At 40.6% G+C, this 23,864-nt stretch overlaps 1 protein-coding gene across 12 annotated transcripts in view; it reads left to right on the forward strand.

The window, feature by feature from the left end:
- The window catches only part of mecom (MDS1 and EVI1 complex locus), a 97,890-nt gene that overhangs the window by 35,851 nt on the left and 38,175 nt on the right, over window positions 1–23,864 (forward strand). Inside the window, exon 1 of one of the 12 annotated variants that reach the window (XM_061280491.1) lies at window positions 13,417–13,574. The exons of 10 other annotated variants lie outside the window; for them this stretch is intronic. In XM_061280491.1, the coding sequence (XP_061136475.1) occupies window positions 13,536–13,574 (39 nt within the window). In that variant the 5' untranslated portion in view covers window positions 13,417–13,535. Of the gene's footprint in view, window positions 1–13,416; window positions 13,575–23,864 lie in introns of those variants that run through there. One more of the 12 variants, XM_061280494.1, reaches the window with a different exon arrangement.

Here is a 23,864-nt window from a genome sequence, read left to right on the forward strand (position 1 = left end):
GTCCACTGTCAGAGAAGAAGGTCCTACCCACAGCAGCGCTATTGGGATGAACCTCTCTGTCACTCATGCACCTCTCGGTGAAACCACAGCTTCACGTTTTCTCATGAACTTATTTTTTCATGCAACTCTAAAGAAAGAAAAAAAAAACCAGGAATGGAGGGATGCTAACATAGCACAGCATGTATATTTATTTTCTTTCTTTCTTTCTTTCTTTCTTTCTTTCTTTCTTTCTTTCTTTCTTTCTTTCTTTCTTTCTTTCTTTCTTTCTTTCTTTCTTTCTTTCTTTCTTTCTTTCTTTCTTTCTTTCTTTCTTTCTTTCTTTCTTTCTTTCTTTCTTTCTTTCTTTCTTTCTTTCTTTCTTTCTTTCTTTCTTTCTTTCTTTCTTTCTCAATTAAAAACACTATAGGCGTAATCCTGTTTGGGCTAAGCTACCGGGCTATCTGAGGCGTCTAACTTGTTGATAGTGAGCGTTCGACCTTTCTTCAACCACGTGGGTCTTCTTTTGTCTAATTGGGTGTCTATGGGGTGTCTGTGAGAGATGAACTGGCCCTTCACTGCAGCCAGATCTTGATTGTCTTGGAGTGATGTCCATTGAAAACCCTAAAGACAAAACAAGATGAGGGTTCATCGTCCTGCCTCTCAGTTAGTTTGGTAATCCTTTTCCTTGGGTTAATCTGTTGTTTGTTGGTGCTAGCGGAGGCCAGTGTGTATCGAGCAGTGGGGGTTATTGACGTTCTAATCTCATGTGAAAAAGGCAAGGACATTTTCTTTTTCAAAGACAAAGCACAGTCTTGACTCCAAGCTTCCATTGCGCATGTCTCACAATATGTCTAAAATCCTTTTGCAGTTTTAGAAACAAACATTATGGTCATTTTTTAATTTCCTGATTTCCTAAAAACTACCCTCGTCCTTTATCATCTCCCCCTCATGTCCTCCTCCTTCCTCTCTTTCTCTGTTTGAGTTCCCAGCAGGGAGGGGAAGCTAGGTTAACTAACTGAACAAAGTCAGAGTGAATTGCTAAAGGACAAAGGCGGGCGTGAGTGGGAGCCCGGGAATTCGGAAGGTGTAGCCACCCGCTCAAAGCCAGGTGAAGGAGGCCCTCATCAGGCGTCCATCGGAGCAGGGCAAAGGTCATACGACATAGTCGATTTTAAGTGAATGGAAGAGCATATTTGACTGAAGAGGGGAGTTTGGGAGAGAAAAAAAGAGATGAAGTAGGAGCAGCGATTGAATAAATCAGAGGGGGGCATTGTTAATCCCAGTTAATCTGACCTGCCTTGATGAAGACAAAGGTCCTGCTGATGCTTTAGTGGGATCGTCACAACACATGCATACCACATTGTGAACTCAATGGGGGTGCTGATCAGGTTGAAGAGACATCCAAGAAAGGTTCAAAAACAGAAGTGTCTAGACAGAAACAAATACACAAGCCAACATTGTGCTAATAAATACCATTGGTGAGATTTATAAATCAGAAATTTAAATCCGCTATCGAGGCAACTTTTTTTTTTTTTACAAACGGTGGCAAATACAGTAATAAAGACAAATTACATTCTTGATGACAATATGAGCAAATAGTCAGCTACACTTAATGTTGTCAAATGTAGAAGCGAAATTGAGGGGACCCATAAAAAACGTACAGGAAACCAAGGTGATGAATTCCGTGTGCTGGGTCCATAGATACCTTATCTACGGGGAGCATGATAGGGTAAGGGCCTTCTCTTAAAACACACGACTGATTGTTTCCAAATGTCCACCCAACAGGGAAAGGTTAGAAAGTGCGACAGACTGCTACGCCGGGGCAGAGCTCGCAAGCTTTTTATTAGTCTAATTCAAGGTGAATGGAGAGTGAAAAGCAAGTCAGTCTCGGTTTTGCTGCTCCAGTTGCTTAACTATCACTCAGATCACATTACCAAGCAGTAAATCTAAGTACCAGTTAAGGCAAATGTGTGCTAATACTGCTGTACCAAATCACTTAAGTCTGTGGTCAGTATTATACAAACAGGTAGAGCATACTTTTAGCCTTTGCTCTACTTTGGTAGTGACTTGCTATTTCTATATTTTTGTTTCTTAAGTGCACTTGTGTGTGCGTGTTTTTAGTATGTGGCAGTATCGCCACATTTTGAGAACCACTTTTTTGTTCTGTACCTCTAGTTCAAAGGGCAATAAAACACAAGGATCTGGTTTGAACATTTACAACACGTAAAAAAACACAGACGCAACCACATTTATCACATAAATCCTGTGCCCCATTGCAATTATTCCATATTGCTGCTCCAATTAGAGTCGGTCCAAAACCAGGGGCTTGAAGCTGCCCGGTTCAGAAAGACAGAAAGCAGAGGCCACAGGTGGCAGTAACCTTAGCGAAACTCTACTATGTCATAATACTTTAATTCCGCAAATGTGAAACGTTGCTGCTCACACTTGTGCTTATGTGGAAAGTAAGTATTTGTGAGTGGTCCTTGTCTATTCTTTAGAGATATCACGCGGTAATTAGTGTAAATGGTTCAACAGTAAATGACTGACTGATGATAGAAAAATTAAGAAAACAATCACTGGGTCAATATAGTTTTGGAGACAAATATAATTAAAGATGAATTATTTTTGTCTTTTTAAATGGTCTCCATTTACAAAGCGCTATTGATTTGTAGAAATGCTTGTACACTGTTATCAAAACATAGTCTTCTTCAGTAATAGGAAGTAAGCCATTGTCTTTAATGATTAAGCGAATGATTTACTCTACTTTGTATAAAAGCGGTGTAATTCATAAAGTTGTGAGAGACGCCAGACTTTTTGAGTAATACATTATGTCAAACTAGAAAGCCTCATAAATCATCTGCAAGAGCTCCCTTCAACATGAACTGTACGATACATATGCTACAAGTCAGATTTCATTTGCGTTCTGCCAAGGAACATTTTTTTGTTTACACTCGCGTTGACTTCGGGAACGTTTGTTCGAAGTATATTACAGACGTTTTTGCAACAAATCCTTTCCATACCCATCACTGTTCATTGTTCAAAAATTTAAATCTGAGCAACAATAAAGTGTTACGAATATTGGATTAGACTAGCATGCTAAATGGTCATATGTTTTTGTTTTGGTTTTTTTCTGTGGTAGAAAACATGCATAGTGACTTTGGGTAGCCTGTGATGAGATAGGATTGGTTCGAGTCAGACAACTAAACCAGAGTGATAGATGATGTAGAAGAGAAACAATGATGGATTGATAGAAGAGAGAAAAACAAAGTGAGTGTGGTGGAATCACCCAAGAAAGTGAGAAAAATATCCAATGTCTTGTCTTGTGCGTGCCAAGGGAGACTCATTTCCCTCTGGAGTATTCCACCCGAATTCGGTAATAGGATTTTCCAGACAGCACGGTAGACTGTGAACCATCTTGGTTAATGGTTGCTCACAGATCAGGGTTAATGCAGCCCAAAAGCTCCTCCGCTGCATGGGGTGCTATGGGACTCTGTCACTCCCTCCTCGTTGGCCTGCAATGTCAACATTGATCCTTCACAAGGGATTTCTCCCTGCAGAACTCAAAGGGCATTTCTGACATCTTCAACAAACTAATTGTTATCTCCATTCCTGCTAAGCCCTCCAAGTATGTTATGACATTCATTGTAACATATTTTGGACAGCGTTTGATCGGTTCTGCTCTCCTCCCAGTTCTCCTCTCTGGCCCTGAGTGATACTGGGACCAGGTCCAACCCCCAACTAGGACATACAGCCATAAATCATCTTGCTGGCACAAGACTCTATTTTCAAAGCAGAATTAGGGGCATTTTAGGGACACAAAGGTCTTTGAGACCCTTTGAAAAAATTATTCTGATTAACTGATTTGACAAAAATTACGGTTAAGAGAGCCCATTCTATATTCTTTAGTAAAACAATTAAGACTACATTCCATACATCTAAATTAAATCAAAGTATAGCTGACAGGGCCAACTCCTGGTCGACTTAAAATTGCAGTGAAGTTTTCATCTCACCCAAACATGGAAGGATAAGTAAGGATACGCTTTTCCACACCTCTGAATACGGAAAATGGATGGCTGATTGCTGGAGAGAAATTTTAGGACCTTGCTCAAGGGCACCATGCTGGCTGTGCTCATGTGGAAAATTGACCTTGCTTCCACATCTAAGTAGTTGCTCTTGATTCTTGATTCTTTATTCCAAAGGCAAGTTCTTACTGATTTAAAAATAACTGCCACCCCAAAAGGCCTATATTTGGGAACATTAAATGGTTTTGTACCTTGAAAATACTCAAAGTGCTTTCACAATATATCATCCACATACCTGCAAGGAAAGTAAACAGCTCATTGGCAAGTCGGGGAAGAGTATCTTGCAGGATATTATGACGGAACATAAGAAGTAAAAGGACTTTTCATTTGTGGGCGAACCAAGAGTACCATTTTTCCAAAATGTAGCTTGTTGCCAAGATGGCCAGGACATGGTTTTACAGTGCAACTTGGTGGTTTCACCCCCGTTGACACGAAGAAGACCCTCGCCAAAGGTGGCCTCCCCTCACCGCTTTACATTCCACATTTCCACCAGTCTCCATCGTCCCAGTGTGTTTGGATGGCCCAGCCATTCTGTCAGTGTGTGAGGGACTGCTGTTTTTCTTACAGGCCAGATCAAGACAAGAGATGGGCCTCAGGGGGCGTGAGGATGTGAAGCTTTTGACATGTCTCGTAAATCTGGGGTGTCCCATCTCCAATGCCCGATCAGTGCACGGCAATGAGAACAGCAATGAGGCGTGAGGATGAACATTCCTCAGCCTGTTCTCACAGACAATCCTCAGGGTTTTGCTTGGAGAATTTTTGTGACTTTTTTTTTTTTTTTTTCTGACAAGTGATCTGTTTACCTTTCGACTTAAATCAACTCTGATCAATAGACATCCAAATCCCATTTGGCCTTTGAGATTTGTTTCTGAAAGGTGTCAAAACATCAGTTCATCATTGTATTCAGGGTCCATGAGATGTCTAGGGATATAAGAGTAAGGGATCAACGGATAAACTAGCACCCAGAACCGAGAATGGTTTGAAGCAGTAATAATCTCTGTGGTGATAATTCTCACGTCTGTCAGCTCTTTGATGCAAACTGCTCAAATTTTTCCCATTTGTGTGGTTGTGTTATTCAAGATGCAACCAGCCATTGTGTGGACCGTTTATTCTATTCAGGGTCACAGGAAATCTAGAGCATGTGCAAACTGACTTAAGAGGCAAGATGTGCATTAAACTGATCATCAGGGCATTTTACATCTCATTGGTTTTGTGAAATTGTTTTAAAAAGTCCTTTACCGGTACTCGTTCGTTTATGTTGTTTCCAAAGAATTTGCAACTAATCGTCCATTTATTTTGCAAGCCAGACCATATATTCAAGTTGGCCACGGTTGGAAAGAGAAAGGCAACAACTTAAAAGTATCTAAAAAGAATCCAGAGTGACAGAGCCACCCACAACAAAACAAACCGGTCCTCACTCATCCCATTGTGTCCTTCCTTTTATCCAGCGAGCCACTGAAGCAACGTTAGCTAGATTTTTCACCCAAATGGAAATGCAACCTGTCACTTTACGCAGCCTCCAACCGCTATGTCTGTCCAATCCGTCATCACGCACAGGCAGCCCTGCAAATAGGACTGCCACTCTCACTGTCATGTGAGTAACGGATGTCCCGTTACCACTGGGTGGGGCTAGGCTACACTCAGGTCCACTTTCACCCCTCTTGCCCTTCACCATTTTTTCTCAGTTGTCTTCTCAAGACTTCCCCCCCCCCCCCCTCTCTGATGATACTTTTTATTTATAGCTTATTGTTTGCAATGTATGCTACATCCTCTAAACACACACACAAGAACACACGCCATGCATCAATCCCTAATCAAGACTCAAGAGCAGTTTTACAATAGGAGCAGTCCTGGGGTGAAATAAATTGTGTCCTGGATTGGTAACCTAACAGCCATCATAAATAATGTAGACCTATTTGAAGGGGAAGATGGGGCATTAGAAGCTATTTACACTGCAGAAGCTGAGCTATCGATCAGAGGATGTCCCATAGATAAAAATGGGATGATGTCATGGTTATTTATAGGGCGTCTTGATGGTATGGCCTAAGAGGAGGTTGCAGGATGACAGAAGCCTTTTTGAATTTTTGGCACCAATGAAAATTAGCAGTAGACAAGATGTACAGCTAGAAACGTACACAGCATGAAACACAAATTAAAGATGCATACCTAAGGATGCACAATGGCTGTGGTGTGACTGGAGCCTATAAAATGTTGTTATACAGAATGGCTAAGAGGCAAAACAGTACATCTCTGTCTCTATAAAACATTGGTGCTTCACTGATGCGCTATCAAGTGAGCCAAAGGCCATATTCAATAGGAGACTCAGACAGAATTACCATTCAGGGATCACTTGCCAGGCCAACATAAATACAAATGAGCTGCCGGTCTGTCGGAAGAGTAGCGAGAACTTATACGAGGTTCAGAGTCTAGTTTCCGACTTAAAAACTGAGGATTGTGGAGTAGTAGTTTGCACATATTTTAATTGCTTTTCTAACATAACTGATAAAAGGCACAAATAATACTCAAAAGAACAATGATTTACTTTAAAAATGACTCGAGGGAGTCCATGTTTCATCTACACAAGGTGCAGTAAGGTGTAGAAGGAAACAGGAGTCGGTTTTGGCTGCACTCCACTGTGTTGTTTTGTCACTTGGCCCTGAGCAATAAACATTATTGGGAATATTAGTCCAGAATTTTTGGCAGCTATCCAGATAGCAGTGCAGGCGGGGAAGCTGGTTGGACACAAACACAGCAGCACTGCTGCCATTAGCTCCCCCCCACACATCACCACAATACACTTAAAGACTAAAAAGGCACCAAAACAACAAGATGTGTGGAGCCTAAAGTCCTGCCCGGCCCTGATAACAAGTCTCAGCTTTTAGAAAATAAGCGTGCACATATGGCTGTTTGATGTTCTCCTCCGCTTATCTCTGCAAACTTCAAATTCTCAGAGAGTTTCTCCTGTGAGATCAAGTTCAGTTGCTAATCTGCTTGCTTTTTTTTTTTTTTATGAATTATTATTATTGAAGGGGAGGAAAAAAAAAACCTCACAGCTGTGTTCCCGCACCAGTGGAGTTTCTGGCGGACTTCTTTTATGCTGCTAATGAGAAAGTAGTGGAGAGGCCATGAAAAGTCATCCGAACTCTGCAGGACTTGTTCAGCTTTGAAACTCTCATTGTTACCTTATTGCCAAGAATTAGTTAGCGGGATTATACAATTAGTAGATATTTCAATTATATTTTGTAGTAGATCTGGATAAATGTGTGAATCATGTATTTCCGTATGTTGCTCTTAGAGTTCATTTTTGCTGGAAGTCGGACGGCAGAGTAAAAACTGATTGGTGAAGATCAGGGAGTGTCACAATCTGTAAAACCAAATCACGCGTTCTCATTTTCTTTCTGTAACAACATTTTCCAAAGCAGTATGTCATCATTATGACCAGTCGGTTGATACTCTCAAAGGTACTTCTGTATGCATGATACTGATTCTAAAATCTTGGGAACATGCCTTTCCTTGTTTGTTCTTGGACAAGGTACAGACAGTTAGGTAGGAGTCCAATATTGAATCTGGTGAAATATATTAGGCTTGTGTTATGACGACTGCTTCTGGATGATGCTACTCACCTGTGCTTCTGTGGCTTGGCACAAGGTCAAGATAACAGAGGAATACAGGGAGTGCAGATAACATTGATAGGGCACCTCTCTTCCTGGGGGGGGGGGGGGATGCCTATTCAAGAGGAACGAGGAAACGCATTGCAAACGGGTCACTGCTGGGTCAGTAAAGTCCATGAACTCTCAGCTTTGAGATACAAGTGTGGAGAGGCAGGCAACTTCATCATAGCTTAAATTTGTTTGTTTTGCAGTGATTGTACACTTTTTGGTCTGGTCAGGACAAAGTTGAGGTAAAACGAAGGATAGGAAGGAGACAAATATCGAGCAGAGTTTTTCCCAAATGTCCAATTAGATTTCTTTGGATCAGTGCTTCACATCTGGAGACATCTTGACATCTACTATGATGCAATATTAAGAGACACTAATTGGTTGATTTGGTTCCTTAGCATATATTTGAAATGTTGCAGGACCTGGGTTTTAAATGATTTGATCCCAATATTTCTTATATGATGACTGGTTTTGGAATCAAAAGTGAAATGATTGTAATCAACAATGCGTTATGACATGTTTTCTTACATGGACCTCAAGCAAAAGCATAAATGTCATGCAGATAGATTTTCACAATATATCAGTTTGTATTGCATTCACACAACCACTACAAGTGTGTGCGTCCATTCATGTGTGTACCTAAGGAGGGCCTTTTTTGAGTGAAGATGTTTAAAGTTTTGTTAAGATCTCTTTGACAAAGCCATCACAAAGGTCATGTATCTATAAGTATGTCTTTGACCTTTCACTTATGACCCCTTGGCCAGCCAACAGAACAAAGGGTCGGGTGAAGGGTTACCATGGTAACGGGCCGAGTGGGTCAGTGAAGGGACAGATGGCATATAGATAGTGCAGCGATTGCGTGGCACATTTAAACATGATCTAGTGTGAACGCCCACGTCTCACGCCTACATCCACCTGCTCTTCACTCAGATCAACTTTGCAAGATAGCATTTACTTCACAATGAGGACATTTGATAAATGACTGTGGAAATCATACCACTCGAAATAAAATCAACAGTGTGCTGGAAAACACTTCAATAGGAAATGAAGATATTGTTGACATTGAAAAAGAATATTTAAAAATAGGTCAGCTTTTATAAGGTGAATAAACACTAAAGGTGCTTTTGTTTGCACTTGGCCAAGTCTTTACAGGAAATAGTTTGGTTTTATTTAACCAGTGTTAACATGCTATCAACATAAAATATATATTTTGACTTTTTGATTAGGTGAGGTTTAATTAGAATTATTTATATGCTCCAGTTGCAAGACCTCAATCACAAAATTATTTATTTATCATTTGAATCATGTGACTTAATTTGAATTCCAATGCAAATATGTGTGTTGCTCAAAAGAAAAGTCGTCAACTGCATTGAACAGAGTTCATCAACAATTCTGTAAAACCAAAACTGCCCAATGAGGATGAGTTGCTGCGCTCCCAGGTCTCTGTCTCAGCTTGCCTTCCGGGAGGAGGAGGGAATCTGGGGTTTTGCCCCCCACCCCACTTCCCCCCTCTTTGTTAGAATACCTCCTATAATAAATCTGGATCTACTAAATAGCCCATGAATAAAGGGATATTTTATCCTTGGTGGCACATGGAAGATTTAGTGGGAAGAAGCAGCGTCGCCTCTTTTTCTGAACAACTACAAAGTGGTCACTCAGCGAGCCTTAAGAGGCATAAAAAGCCTGCGGTAGTTCATTAAATATCCAGAATGAAGATGGGGCTGCTGGGGTGGTGATTTAAAGTAGTCAGGTGCCTATATCGCGGCCCCACCTCTTATCCTCAGTTTGTCTCGGGCAAGAAAATATTTATCGTCTGTGTCGTTGAGGACACTGGGAGGAAAGAGAGAAGGAGAAAGTCTTTGCAACTTAGTTGCACTTAAAGGAATAAAAGTGCTGCAAAGGTCACTTTAGAGGTGCTTGATTCAGATGTTGATTCAGAAAGTATTTGGATGTTTTTCTGTGAACACATGAACTCTTGTTAGGAAATTCTACCTCCCACGCATTCCTGAAAATCAAAAATTGGCATGTCTGACGGCAGTTTGTTTTGCAACTTGAAGGCATATTTTACATGAAAATATTGGTCGGATGTGACATCTGACCACACATGTTACGCTTTATATTTTATGTGTCCTTGGTGAGTGGCACTGTCATCAGATGAATTCCCAAATGAATTGCAACTTGAACCGTCCCGCTATAAATTATCACCATTTTAATGTTATACGTGTTCACACGTGCACGCAAATGGTTTCCTCAACTGCTGGCTCGACTTTGATCTTGCAGCACATTATTTTTTACAAGTCTGAGTTTCTCACCTGTGTGACATTTACGGCTAAGCCACTTAAGATGTAGAACATTCAATATTTGATTTCACATTCTGAAGTGTTTTTATGTCTGTGATAGGGCCATGGTTTGCTCAGTGCTTTGTGTCCTGTTCAAACATTCACACAGTGCAAGGGAGGGACACCAAAATAGTATTGAGGAACTGTGAGATCAAAAGACAAAAGAGTTTGATAATGCTGTTAGAAAAATGACTAATACTATCTCGTGTCTCATTGGAAGTGAGAATGATTGCAGAATTGGTCTTGACATTTTTGGATATGACACACACACACATATTTTTAGATCTATCTCTATAATAATAACTGATAATTGAAGTACCATTTCCAAAACTTGTCACCTGGAATACAAATACCGTATTTTCCGCACTATAAGGTGCACCGGAATATAAGGCGCACCTTCAATGAATGGTCCATTTTAAAACTTTGTCCATATATAAGGCGCATAGAATAAATAACTCAACGTTGCTCAAACGTTAATGCAATCACAATATAGTAACACTCGAAATAGTGAAAACAATATATCAATAACTCAACAAGGCTCAAGCGTTAATATCACACAACACACAAAACAAACTTACTTTAATATGTTAGTCCTCATCCACGAATCCATATTGGTCCATATATAAGGCGAACCGGATTATCAAGCGCACTGTCGGCTTTTGAGAATATTGGAGGTTTTTAGGTGCGCCTTATAGTGCGGAAAATACGGTAGTATACACACAAAAAAGATTTAGGCTACTGAATAGTGTCAGTGAAGTACAGTTAAATCAATTGATCAATAGAGCCTAAACCTCTGCCGTAGGTAAACCAATTTGTTTCCTCAAAGCGCCAGTAATCACAATTGAGTTTTTGAATAATCCTGCAAATGAATTATTAATGATTCTGCAACTCATGCCACACCACTCAACAATATTCACATTGGAAATAATTGGGATGTCCTGTGGACATCAACTAGTCTTCACAGTGAAGGGCAGCATAAGGTCACGTAAATCCCACTTGACACTAAAGTAACATTGTTGGACTCCCCAAATAAATTCATTTAGCGTCGTATTTGTGAATGTCAAGTTTCTTTCTGCTTCTGCAGCAACTCTCACATTTGGTCATTGGTTTTCCCCTCCTCGCTATACCCTTCAGCCACCTCTCGGGTGTCAGTATAACGATATAGGGCCTGATCAGTAGAAGCTGATGTCCTAATAGAGAGGTAATGAGAATAGATCTGCTGGCTGCCGGGCCGTCCTCGCGTCCCACCGTGCCGCTGTGTTCAACCACTTATGAAAGACGTGAGGGGGAGAGCGTACGGCGTGCTCCATCCAGCTCTTAGCGCAAAGATAATATTCACTCTTTTATCCACCTCTCCTTGACAAATGGCTGCCATTAATCAGAAGCCTTGTGCGTATGTGTGCACAGACAGAGGTGAATGCTGAGCATGAGCCACATTCAATATGTGGAGAAGGGAAGACGGCGCACAATCCACTTACAATTTGAATAGAATAGAATCATCTTGAGGATTTGGCTGTAGAAGTGCTAGAAAAAAAAAATGATGGTGAAGAATAACAGAGACATGTGGGCAGTTGCTTGTGCTCTCAGTAGATATCTTGGCAGTTAGCGAGAAGGCCGGAGAAGGGCTTTTGTGCGAATGAATGTGTCTTAGCCTCGTCCAACTTTATCATGAGGGTAAGTCATTAATCATTGCATTGACAGCATACACGCAGAGCGAAAAACAGATACTTGGCTACATGCACAAGGGCTTACACCTCCATTGAATTTGTTGTTTTAGCAATGCCATAACGACTGCACACTAAAATGTGAAAAAAAGTCCAAACACAAAAAAAGAGAAAAACATTGCGGGGTGTCTTTTTTGTGTTGTTACTCAGCAGGATGATTATGATTGTGGTTACACTGATGCTGCAATGACTTTGTTTAGTTGCCTTTTTATCCAGGACATTATCAAATGTATTTTTTTTTCCTAGTTCATAAACCATACTGATTTTTTTATAATAAAATGTTATCTGGTTTGATCCAACAGTTCATTGAGATAGAGTTACAAGAACCATGTAGGCCTTTACGTTTATCTAGCTTTATTTATGTATTTCTTTATTTTTATTTAAATAAATTAGTTTTTTGTTAAAAGGCTTACAATCCTACACAGGCTCGCCCCTATTTGACTTTGGCCAAGTTCTTCCCATTGGCTTCAGCTGGACGTCTGGTCTGAGCCTACTTTTCCACTGGCCTGCCAAATCGCCACGGCATCGCCATGTTTAAGAGCATCATGTCTAAGCTGTGCCTCGCCAAGCACACATGCCAATGGGTTAACCCAATTCAGATCTAATCTGACAGACATGTTGCCTTGACAGTAAGCAGAGAAACCTCACCGGCTATTTCTGGATGAGTTGCTCATGTTTGGCTTCTTTGTTATCGCAGTTCATTCACAAGCATCTAAAGCAGCACACTTCAGCAGAGGTCATTTGGCACAGGCTTCATCTTTTGCGCTGTAGCCAAAAACTGTTGTCATAGTGAATTCTCTTACAATGAGCGCACACGTAACTCACATAATCTCTTGTTTTAAATTTGACAAATCATTTTATTTTTATTTTCAAACACAATCGAAATAAAGCAAACACTTTAAAAGGGATGTAGTAATTGTAGCTTTTTCCAATCACGTCAAATGGGAGCAAAAAAATTCAGTTCTGCAGCAAATGAATAGAAACAACACACATAAACCATTTTGTCTTTGAATAAAATTCAAATACAGGCTGGCACATATTTTCTTTGTGATGTGACACGTTGTAGAGGAAGAGCCAGGTTTAGCCATGCAGTCCTGGAAGTGGCCGCTCTCATGTGGCCGTGTGTACATTGCTGCACACATCTTGTTTATAAGTTAAGATTTAGCACTCTTCAATAGTCGTCAATATGGCCACTTGTAAAAGCTGTCTGGGCCGAGTTGGAGGCTAGCTGGCTTGTTAGGGGCTTGGAATATGTGAGGCAGGTGGTAAAGGGCCAATGTCCATCTGGATCTGATCACCCAACAGTAGTTTTGGCATGCTGGTTCATGCTTGCACATGGTGTCTCGCTTGCGAATGTGTGTCAAACCTTAGGCCTGCGGGCCAGATGTGGCCTCTGTGTACTGTTTTCTTGCGTCATCTTAAATTCAATTACTTTTACTCTCTGCCCTCCTCTTGTGGAATTACGTGTCATTAAAAAAAAAAAATCACAGAGCTTTGTGGGCTGTCACTCGTGCTATCTTAGACTGTTTGCTTTAACCTTTTAATTAAGTACCTGTTTGGACCCAACCCTAACCTTTATTTTAGAATCTTCTTTCGCTTCATTGTCTGTATCATCAAATAGTTGGCAGCAGATGATAGAGAAGGCGGGGTGGAGGATACCGCAGGCCTGCTCCACCCAGTCAGGTTTCTTAATTGGGAACTCAATGTGACAATAAACACTTAGTATACTATCTTCGTACGTCAAGACGACACATGCAGTCTTCCTCTCAGAAGCATCCCCACAACTATGTGGTAAGTGTCATTTGTTTTATTTTTCCACTTTAAGTCTTGTCAATTGATTCTGTCAAACTCATGTGTTACCCGCCGCGTAGTACATATTCAAAAATATTGGAATGAGAAGGATGGGTGTACTACCGACCTTTAAAAGCATTTCAAACGAAAAATGTAGTGAGCGGGTCAAAATCTCAAATGGCATTCACTGTTAATTTAACTCCGTTCCAACATTTTGATTCTCTGTCTTGAGTTGTTGAACATATTTTCTGTCAATTTACAAATCAAGAAAAAATAAACCCTTTTATCTCAAATGACTTTTGAGTTCTATCGGAGGGCACGGTAGACTTGTCAATCGAGCTGTGTACGTGTTTATATTTAGACGTTTTAATGAGTGTGATGTCATTTGTCCTCACCTCGAAAAACAATTCCGGAAGGTGGATACAGACAATCTGTTTGTCTCAGCTCTCGGGAGCAGCAGGGAATGCAGTTTGAAAAGCATTGTGCTTAATTAATTATAGCTCAAGTTATTATTTTTCTTTCTTCCACTGGCAGAAGTATACACCGCAGATTTCTAAACATGCACATGAGTCTTCCTTTAGGAATGGACTCTGTCATCATCACCTCATTGGTGTAGCAACTATTTCGACACGGCTTAACAAACACCTGTACATACAGTACGCATTGCTCACTTTAAATCACCAGCCTGGAAGCTGAATGGTTTGAGTCGGGTGCAGGACGCTATCGAGTAGACTAATATGACAAGCCTCAACGCTACACTACAAAGTGACCAGTCAAGCGACCGGCACTGCGTCTGCGCCCTTGTTCGTTTTTGTCAAGTGCATGTTAATGTATTAATGAAATGCAGACGAGAGGGTGGGGGCATCTACATAAATGGCTAATTAAAATAATGAGGAAGGAAAAAGCACGTAGCGTGGTGTCACTATTGATTAATTCATTCATAAAAAACGAGCAGGCGCAGCAGGGGGGGGGAAGGCCCATGACGGTCGCCCCCGTTTCACAATGTTCTTCTCAGAATTATTCAAAAGAAAAAAGGAGGCTGGCGGGAAACACAGGAGGACAGACAAGTACATGGGAGAGGATAAACTGTCAGTAAAATGCTTTATTAACCTCTCCGGAGAGGTCAAGAAAACAGTGTAAAGTATTCAGAAGCATTGGAAATACAGGTAGTGCGGATTCCGTGTCATCGTTGTAAAGTAAATTTGTTTTCCTTTTATTGTGATTACAAGCGCTCCAAAAGTGTGAAATGCTGAGTCAACATTTTATTGATTTTAAAATTGAACAAAGATGTGTTTTGTGACTGTTTTCTTGATACACAAATGCTGTGTGACATGAAGTTATTTAACATTCAAGCTGTTTCATCACAGCCCTCTCCTGAGGTGACTTTCAGCATTGTTGTCTCCGTGTTCTTGTCAGGTCATTTGTATTTGTCGTCGCTCTTCGAGACAGATTAGATTCCGATTGCTCTCTGAACCTTCTGCCCTTTGCGTCATGTTGGAAACTGACTTCCTTGTCCGCGGCTCCAACATACGAATTTTTTGCCAATGTACTTTTCTCCAACCTCTAATATTACAGTTTGTCTTGGTTCATGATATCTACCTTCTCGTTTATGAAGCTGTCCTAGAAAATGCAAACAAATCTTTAGTTACAAACCTCTAACTCAAATGGACACCGGTATGCTTTTTAGACATTTCCTGTGCAAATGGTTCACAATCACTCCTCTGCGTGTCCCACAGAATCTTTTTCGATGTGTCAGTCTGTATGCAGGCATAGAGACATTCCCTGCAGAATCAAAGCCCATCAATCATGTTAACATGTTAATTACTGGGATTTATTTTATTCAGCAGAAATAACAATAAGGATCCCATTACAGAGACTGGCCTGAGGGCGTGAGAGTGTGTGTGTGCGTGTGTGTGCATGTGTGTGTGTGTTCACAAATAGGGTGTTTCGATTTGTACAGCAACCAAGCGCGTTTAATGAAGAAGTGTAAGAAATAATATTCAACTACTATATATCGTAATCACTCTATAAATGTCACTCAAGAGAAGTAATCATTGCACACATCCACATAAAAAAAAAAAGTGTATTTCAGCATAGCCCCAATCATATATTTAGTCAATTTGGTGGATTGGCAAAAAAAAAACATTGAGGTCGAAGCCTGTCCACAAACAAGATTTCCACTCCACTGCTCACTTTCAGAGTGCAAAAAAACTATGATCAAATAATAGATGGTGTTCAAGTTACTTCCACTGACATCTAATGATACGTTTCACATTGCATGAATAGCGTAGGCGTGGGCCATGTTACACCGCATTTGACGATTTAGACGTGTACTTCCAGATACTTGTGTGTGTTGAGAAGGGATGGTGAAGTTAGCGGATATTAAGATGGATTTAGTGGTACTAGCCGATTGTATTCGTCTCTGTGGTCATGTTAGTGTATGAATGTATCACAAGATACTAACTAGATAAACATAAATTAACAGCGTTAAAATTTTTTAAAAAAAGTGAGAAAAAGGGGAAAAAAGCTTTTTATGTATGTTTTGCAATGTGACCTTTTCACTTTAAGTTCTCAGCTCATAAAAATGAATAATGACCAAAAGACCTTTCTTCAGTGTTTGGTAATTTTAAATGACACTTTAATGATTTGCCTGTTCACTTTTATTGTCACTTTGTATTTCATATTTATTTTCCACAAGATCAAAGTAGATCCCAATTGCTCTCATTACACCATCAATGAATGACTTGGAATAATCATTCAGGAGACAATGTTGAGTAAGCGGTGTTAATCGAATAATTTTGTTTTATGTAAGAAATTGTGTCAAATTAAATTATAATCGTTTTCTGGATCACTCATAAAAAAAGTAGAAGATTACAAAGAAAGGAAAAAAACAATTCTATGCTTTTTTGGGGGTTAAAACAACTAAGCAGGCCATTTGAAAGTTCTTTCATTTGTTTTCTTCAATCCCTATAAAGGCATGAAAGTACCGGATGTCAGCGATTCCTTTAGTAACCACTTTTGCGTTCCTGCTTATGTAGTTTGAAAGTACTATCGTCGACAAAGAGATATGTGCGAGGCCGTTTTGATTGTTTCGCCACCTGTGCCCGCCATGTCCACAGATTAGTGCCTCCCACTCCCGACACTCAAATCAAACGGGGCTCGGGTTCCTCAGCTGTCTTTTGTGTCGAGCGTGTTAAGCGATTTTTAAAGTGGCCCTATCCAGTTTCTCCTACTGGATGACCGGGCAAATTCCAATTGGCCTCAAACTTTCAAATTGCCATTGATCATCGGAAGCCATCTCATTTTATAGCAGTTTATATCTCCGATAAATGCATATAATATCGCACTCCCCACTTTGCATTTAAGTGGCATCCTATTTGCATAGCAGAGCTCAGTCCTGGGCAAGGTTGGTGTCCCAGAGAGTGCATAAATGGATACTTGCCAAGCAAACTCCCTCCTTGCGCCCATCTTTTACTCGCTCCGAATGTTGATGAGTGTACCCACTCTAAAAGCTCACAAATTCTACTCCTGGTGACAATGGTTAGGTCAGCCTAGATAAAGCATGTCCATTAGAGGCAATCGAGCTGGGAACAGTGACAGACAGGAGGGCAGTACGAAGGGGGGGAGTGGGAAGACTTTGACAAATAAAGGTGGCCATAACTCTGCCTGCCTCCCCTTTGCATGTATTTTCCCTTTGAGTCTGATAAGTGTCTTGGAATCAAATCAGTTTTAATTAGCAGGTCCTAAGTGGTGATTGTCATTAAGGAACTAATTAGCATATCACACATTGGACATATGGTTTAAGGTGGTGCAGCTCTCTTGGGCTAACTTGATGCATTTATTAAAAAGACACCACTTGTTTATGGTTGTGACCTCATTATTGAACACCTTAGTAACAGTCGTCTTTCACCCCCTTTTGTGCCTGTTTGGATTCCCTCACCTTCCTTCCCTGTTCATGGTTAGAATGTGGTTATGTGGTGTTGGAAGCTGATGACTGGCGGTTGGTGGCTGTTCTGCAGGGATTTTGGAGGAATTCATCTGTGACCATGTGGTTGTAATTTGGTCTGATGGCGAAGGCTAGCCTGTTGCGGTGGCATTGCAGAATAATAGTCCTTTTAAAAGAGGACAAGTGGATTATCACAAACGTTGGCCCAGATAATTGATTGTGTAAATATATTAATGGGGAATTTACTTATCAATCACGGGACTGACAAATAGATGAGGGACAACCATTTACTATTTAAATGTTGTTTTTGGACCGTGGGAGGAATTGAAAATACCCGGAGAGAATAACAGAAAGGCATCCACTTAGACATTACACATTGCTGCATTAACACGTTTTAATTCAATAATTAATCAATGTGACGTTGGACAAGGCTTGTTCTAAATCTTTTATCTAAAGTGTTTGATCTTGCAGTAGTAGCACTATGGGTAAGATGCCTATTCATCTAACTTTGGGCAAAAGACATAAAAGAGCACACCATAGACTGGTACCCAATTACAAAGAAAATACAATTAATAATAATAATAAGCCTTTTACTTAGTCTTGAAGTCATTCATTCATTCATTTATTTATTTTTAGTATTATTATTATATATTTTTCAGTCATTCATAGTGTTAACAAAAAAAAAAAAGACTGCAAATGTTTGAATTTTTAGAAACCTAGGCCTGGCTCCTTGTTTCACGGGGTATTGGTGTGTGTTGATGTGAATTTCCTGTTTTCCTCCTGTGGTTGTATTTCCATTGAATGAGCTGTGAGGTCAGCGACCTCGCCTTGGCAAAAGCTTTGACCTCATCCTCCGACTACAGACCAATGATATTGACACATGTATCAAGATGTGTCACTACTTAAAACAAAAACGGTACAGTTTAGACATGAAACGTACATCCAGGCTTTTTTTTTTTTTTTTTTAACACACTATATTTACACAAATCCATCTTACGCCACTGCACACGTACTATAAAAAGTACTGCTGCGAGACAAATATATTTACTGGGATTTAAATTGCGCATGTGAGTGCTGTGAGAGATCAATAGTTGTATATGGGACGGCGGGACATGTCAATACCTCAAGGATTGATTGTGAGTAATGACTTGAATGCCAAAGAAAGAGGACTAAGAGTAGGTTGTCCATCGTGTTTCTTGCACCCAGCTTTGCCCCCCCCCCCACACCATCAGCATTTAACCATTCCAAAATCTCCTTCCACCATAAACACAATTTGCTATTTTCAGTCTACACTTTTCCTCTATGGTCTCATCTTCTTTCCGTTTCTCTCCCACTCACCATCATCACTCCCGTCTTTGTGTGCTCATGTTTAATATTCCAAAGTTGGCTCAGTCCATGGCACGCTGCAGCCAATACAGGCTGATGAGCTATAAATCTGGCCGTTGACCAGTTACCTCATCGAGGTCAGCAAAAGAGACAGAGGAGGAAAACATGTCTTTGTATTGTGTGTGTGTCTGTGAGGACTTAACACATAAGCGAGAGCTGTCCGACCTCTGATAATGTAGACAACCCTGATAAGCGCTGAGTTTAAAAATTAAGCCATAACTAAAAACAAGGGCGGTGACCTCAGTTTTTCTATGGATCAACGATTCAAGGCTGTTTGAATAGGAAACACTTGATGAAACGCTCTTAGTGTTTTGACCAATCTCACAGTATGTAAGTGTGAAATGAATTCTATTCTAGCATTCTTTAATGATTTATTTGTATTTTTTATTTTTTTTTTCAGTTTGTTGGTTTATTGTTTGTTTGTTGTACGGACTCATATATGGCATTTTAAAGTGTTTTTTTTTTATCTCTTTTTTTGTTTTGGATGTGTTCGAAATAAAGATATCAATCAATCGATCAATGAAAATAGAAATAAAACGCAATCATTTGTATAAATATGTGAGAATTCATGGTAGCTTCTTCACTCCAAACATGTTTTTTTTTGCGTTCCTCACATTTCTCCAGAAAAAGTCCTAAAGCTGTTTCAACTCCATGGCAGTCAAACAATATGACCCAATGTTGTGATAAACACATGAAATAGATTTTTATGTTCCTACTCGTATGGCAGCATTTGAAACTCCAAAACTCAGCAGTGAAGCGTCAGTTTCTCGAGCACTACAAGGTTGCAACAGGTTGGAAGCATGTCAGCACTGTGAGAGCATGCTGTTCCACTCAGCACAGCTAAGTCCCACTTCACCCGCTCTGTCTCCACGTCTGTTTCTTTTTCAAATTGCATTAATATTAACACATGATAATGAAGGCACGGACACAGACAGAGAGACCTTTTCTCCCATTCACACTCGCAACCGGGGCCTTCCCCGCCGAACGTCTCTGTAACGCTCTTCCTGTGACAATCGAAACCAGATGCCACGGGTCACGGAGTTAAGGGAGAGGGCGCTGGTGGTGGTAGTGATGTGTGTGTGTGTGTGTATGCGTGCGTGAGTGGACTTCGGTGTCCAGATATGTGTGGCTGTGCTTATGTGATTTGGAAGGGATCAAAAGTCAAGACAGGAGGGGGAGGAGCGGCGGGGAAGTGCCAAGCTAGAAGTCAATCGTCGGAGGCAGGGGGGGGGGGGGTATTGCAGGGGGCATGGGTCATTAATTTGCTGTCCTTTGTTTTGTCAGTTTGTTTTCATGATGGTCGGCCTGAAAGTAAAAGCAGTCAGCCTGAAAATTGTCTGCCTGCTCGCCAGCGTGTTCTCCCCTCCGGGCTGACCGAGCCACCCCTGGGATGAGGGGTGATGCTGAGACCGGAGAGAAACCGAGCCAGGCTGGGTTGGGGTGAAGAAGGCTTGGTGAGAATTGGGGGCAGTCAGGGGTTGACCCCGCTTTCCTTGCATACTTCGGCCAGGATTATTCACAGATTAGAGATAGCGGAGTGCTGCATCCCTCGCTTTTCTGCTTCACTTCACTCTTAGGAGAGATAAGACCTCACCTAGTCAATTAATATCAGGAAATGAGTGCAAGTTGTAAAACTCTAATCAATGCACACTCATGAACAGGTCAAGGAAGGTGTTTATCCTTTCAGACAAGAACTTCTCAACATCTGGGTCTCACATTTTTAAAATGAAACAATTTTCTGAATGTATCTTGTTATGCACAATTCTACCCGTATTTAGCAAAATACCAAAACAAAGGAAACTGGAGACTCAGTATCAGTGCTCTGTTCTGGTGGGTGGTCTAAAAAAAAAAAAAACTCCATGTTTTCTTACTCACTCTCCCAAAAATACCAAGTGACATCAACCTCTCATCATTCTCCTTCCTCCCCACATTTTCCTCCCCTACACCATTACCCTTCCTTCTCTTTTAGAATGTGTGTAAGTAATGGTGTTGTAATTTCTTTTTGTCTGTGTTCCGAGAGGCCCAGTCCAGCCAAATGACTGAGTCGACTTAAGTTTCACAACATGTAATTAGGGACTAAGTAGCAAGGTCAGTGTTGGCCGCCCTTGTGGCCAACACACCCGCCGGCCCTTCGGTCCAGTCCCACCGCAATTATCTATCTCCTTTCATTTGAATTCACTTTTTAATGACATTTCTTTTTTTCTGTCTTTTTTTTCTTCCTCGAAATGAGGCACCCCCGCTCCATTGACAACAATCCAGCCATCCTCAAAAAAAGAATGATGTGAAGGCCTCTTTATGGAGACGTTTAGCTTAATTGTAGTTTTTCTCTTATAAATGGTTAATTGAAATGCCAGAGGGTAGCCTGCTTCAAAAGTCAATAAAAAAAAGTCCTCAGAATAGAAGTTTATACGGGTTGTCTTGTGCATAATTAAACCCTTCAGGCACTTTAGAAAAGAAAATCTGTAAAATGAATGATTATGCAAGGGCTGCCTACTGAGGGGAAAGATTTACAGATCGAGTGGATGTGAGCGAGAGAGCCTGTAAGAGAGTTTTGCTCACCAATCACTGGTTCGACCAGTGACGCATCGATGCTTTCACTTTGGCTGACAACAGCAGAGCTTGACACTCTTCCAGTAAGAAGGAAAGAAAAAAGATAATTGACGTCTGAAATGTTCCTGTTCTCTTTTTCAAAGTTCATTTTAAAGTGGAGGTTTAGTGATCAATATTAGAAGCTATCTTTTAACTTTTAAAAGATTCGTATATTAAAAATATGATCTTAGCGCAAGATGTCTGAAATCCTCATGTGCTTGCATGGAAGCTCAACCCAAAGTCTTCCCGCACAAAGAGCCATAAATTGTGAAATTGTGTCACTTTTTGAGCTCGTTACACAATGTCATTTCTCCCAATCACCACGGAAAAATAATGACACTGAAAACATTACCGATAAAGTATAACAAATAAATAAATTAAATAGATAGATATAATAAATAAAATAATTAATAAAAATAACGCCAATAATGATTATACATACAATTCGGTTATAAGAATTTAACAACTAAAGTGAATTTTTGTGTGAGTGCCCTATTAAGGGCTACTTTGTTGAAATTGTGCGCACTTACATAAGCCGTGGAGTGAGAATGGTTTCAAATGACCCCAACGTACACATGCACACACTCTTAATTTATATTTGTGTGGTGAGAGCCAATTTTAGGAAACAAGAGAACATGTTAAGGCACTGCTGGGCTTGCGCAGGGGAGGTCCTGATGATCATGCAATGTGTGTGTGTGTGTTTGTCATTTCATTCCACATGGATCTTATGATTTTGTTTAATGCCTATTTTAATACCTCTGTTTCTTTGCGCTCCTGGTGTGCAAACCTCCACAGGTAAATTGAAATATGAATGCTAGCACATCTGCATGTGTGTTCTCTTTACACATCTGTTGGAGTGTGTAAAGTTATAGGTTCCGACTGCGCTGGCCCTACTTTTCTCCTGACTGATGATAAATGACAACGCCAGGAGCAGATAACCCTCCAGGAGTTTTTGCTCTGGAGAACAGCGGTAGAGAACATTCTGAAACTCCCCAGTGGCTTGACACACACTGCAGCCTCTGTCCTGTTTGTTTTCTCTGCTCCGATCTCGCTCCTGCTCTCGTCCTAGCTTCATAACATCACTGCAATTGCTACCTCACCCCCCCCCCCCCCCCCTCACCCCTTCTCTCTCTCCTCTTGCTCTTTTTGCTCAGGCCAGTGATAGGGGAAGGGCCCAGAGCAACCTCCTCGCTGTGGGCAGCACACCATTCTTGGCGCCAGGCAGTCGCGCGAGACCCCCCCCCCCCTTTGCAAGACTTTTTAAGGGGTGTGATTTTACTGCTTTTGCCAATATCTTATACGCAGAGGGGAAGAAAAGAAACACAAAATTTAAGTTCACTTTGGAGATTTGGAGATGAATGTAGGATAGGAGTGGGCAAGGCAAGTCACCAGGCTGCAGCGGTAAACCAACAACAAGCCCATGAAGTGCTTTTTATGTCATATGTTTAAATGGTGTGTGTGTGTGGGGGGGGGGGTCAGGTAATAAAGAAGCTGCAATGTGGAGATGATGGAGGGAGAAGGTGGGGTGGGGTGCTTTTACAGTCGAGTAGCAGCAGGCTCTGTTTAATATGAAGTAAAGAACAGATCCAACTGCGTCATTAACTCTCAATTACAGCCATGAGGCTAGCAGGACAGACTGGGCTGTGCGCAATCTGTGTGTGTACGTGTGTGTGTGTTGCACACAGTATTTACCGTATTAGAAGGTGTGTAAGGGGAGTAGTCTTACCACATTAAAGTACTTTTGTTTTTTTCCACCCACGCCTGAAAGTGTGTCATAAGATGCATTTTGTGTTGTCATTTTGGCATCATAGTATTTCCTTTTGAATATGTTTGGTAAGTGCTAAACTGTAGTTGGAGACTCTTTTCCAATCTGACAAAATGGTTGTCAAGTTTCATTTTTTTTTGCCATTTAGTTTATTGTAAGAAGTTGCTTCATAGGTTTGGCATCAGTGGGAAGCTTTAAGATATTTCCCAGTGACATGAGATTGTGTTTCAGGGGGTACCATTTTAAAATCATTTTGTCAAAACTGTCTGAATGACAAGAAAATGCATCATGCCGAGGGGGAAAGATGGAATACTATTATTGTGGGGGATGAGGACCAAGCTCATAAAAATAATAAATACTACGTGAAATAATATCATGAATTGAAAAAAAAAGGTCTACCCTGTCACCACTAGTAAAACACAATTATATAGTCTGGATTTGTCTTAAATGCTAATCTCTCATTAAAACTTAAAGCCAATTGTAAAAGGTGTTTATATTTAATATAAACAAGAACACATTCACAAAAATAAAATTATTTATGTAAAATATAAATGTAACGTATATTGTTCGTAAGGACCCATGTTGTCCCTGACACTTGTTCAAC

The sequence above is a fragment of the Syngnathus typhle genome, linkage group LG6, assembly GCF_033458585.1.
Source record: "Syngnathus typhle isolate RoL2023-S1 ecotype Sweden linkage group LG6, RoL_Styp_1.0, whole genome shotgun sequence".
NCBI classification, from domain to species: domain Eukaryota; kingdom Metazoa; phylum Chordata; class Actinopteri; order Syngnathiformes; family Syngnathidae; genus Syngnathus; species Syngnathus typhle.